The sequence below is a fragment of the Cyprinodon variegatus genome, unplaced genomic scaffold, assembly GCF_000732505.1.
Source record: "Cyprinodon variegatus isolate N-32 unplaced genomic scaffold, C_variegatus-1.0 Scaffold1955, whole genome shotgun sequence".
Lineage (NCBI taxonomy): Eukaryota > Metazoa > Chordata > Actinopteri > Cyprinodontiformes > Cyprinodontidae > Cyprinodon > Cyprinodon variegatus.
Window position 1 is genome coordinate 62,252 of NW_015152408.1, and position 1,594 is coordinate 63,845.

General features: G+C 36.1%; 1 protein-coding gene across 1 annotated transcript in view; it reads left to right on the forward strand.

Annotated features, from left to right (window-relative positions):
* Positions 1-1,594, forward strand: part of LOC107104924 (serine/threonine-protein kinase N2-like) — a 52,407-nt gene that overhangs the window by 49,368 nt on the left and 1,445 nt on the right. Inside the window, exon 11 of the mRNA XM_015405042.1 lies at positions 1,092-1,248. Coding sequence (XP_015260528.1) covers positions 1,092-1,248 — 157 coding nt within the window. The remainder of the gene's footprint in view (positions 1-1,091; positions 1,249-1,594) is intronic.

Sequence of the window (1,594 nt, forward strand, 5' to 3'; positions counted from 1 at the left end):
TTTAAGGTGGACCCCAATGGTATATTGTCATTGGTTTAAGGTGGACCTGATGGTGTACAGTCATTATTTTAAGGTGGCCCCTACTGTAGACGGTAGTTATTGCTTTTAGGTGTATCCTGGTGATGTATAATTTTTATTTCTTTTCATTTGTGTTTTTTTTTTCATTCTAAATAATATACATCAAAATGCAAACAGGATCATAAATCATGCAATGACTGAAAGGGGCCTAAATAAACCTCAAATAACCGTATTTCTCGATTTTAACATAATTCTCAGAAACAATAGATTGTTTTACAGCGGTATCCAACTGCACACAACAGAAAGTTCTTAGGTAAAAGTGCATAAATCCTAAAGCTTTGGAACGTTCAAGAAATGGAGATTTATACAAACAATTTGTTTCAAAGTTTAATTCTTCATCAATATGAATAAGCAGAAATGTCTGATCAGTCACATTCATTTGTGTTTGTTTGTTTAAGTAGACCTTCTGGATCTGAAGCAGTGCAGGCGGTCACTGAGCAGACTGTGTTTATCAGTAAATCTGTTAATACTTAATTAAAAAAGATTTTAGAAAGTTGTCGTAAAAGAAGACATATGAGCCTATATGTTGTAAATTCATTTATATCTCCGCTTTTGTATATTGGATCTACCTTGGCTATTTTCATTTTGTTTGGAAAATACCTGTTAAAAATATTGGTTATAAATAAATCGAAGTGGTGCTGTAATATTATTATTGTTATTATTGATTTTCAGTAGTTCGATATGAATGTCAAATTAATCCTTTAATGTTTTGTCCATGTTTTTTGCCATAATTTCCCTCTCATCTGTTGACAATAGAGACTTTAGATTTGGTTTTATGTCTTTTTTTTTAGCTAATTCATGTGAGTCTTCTAACTGTGGTGGTTTTAGCCAGTTTTAAGGCGGATTCGTGTCAAAGTTGGATTGTTTTTTTTCTACATGTGGTTTATTATTTATTTAGGGAAATTAAACCTTACTGAAAGAATCGGTTTTAATACTCTGACCTGAAATGTTTGTTTTCTTATTTTTTATGTTTGCCAGCGTTCATATTCCTCTCTCTGGTTTATTCTCCTCAGGTAAGACCTTCCCCAGAGCCCCCCAGATGAACATCAACATTGCCACCTGGGGCCGGCTGATGAGAAGGGCCATACCCAACCTCAGCACCAACTCTTTCAGCCCCCAAGCTCCTGAGATGGGACATGGCAGCGTGCCAGGGTCCCCCACCCCCAGCAGGTAAACAACCTCCATGCATTCAGCATTAGCATCAAAGCTATCTCAGTTTGCCACAGAAAGTACAGTGATGCTAAAAACACACGATAATTCACAGGTTTATAAATATTTTTATTGTTAGACTGACAGACTAACATTGATTAATCGGATCTAATCTGTCTGGACGTTTGGAAGCTCCTTTTTATTTAAATGGATGGTGGCTTCGTTTACCCGTAGCATAATGCCACCACCACCATGTCTGGCTTTTATTTTGCCACTCTTAAGCTTCTGTCACACCTTGACGATTTAGACCAGCATATGCCTGATGTCCATCTGGCTAAAATTTCTGGCATTCGTTGTATAAGTTAAA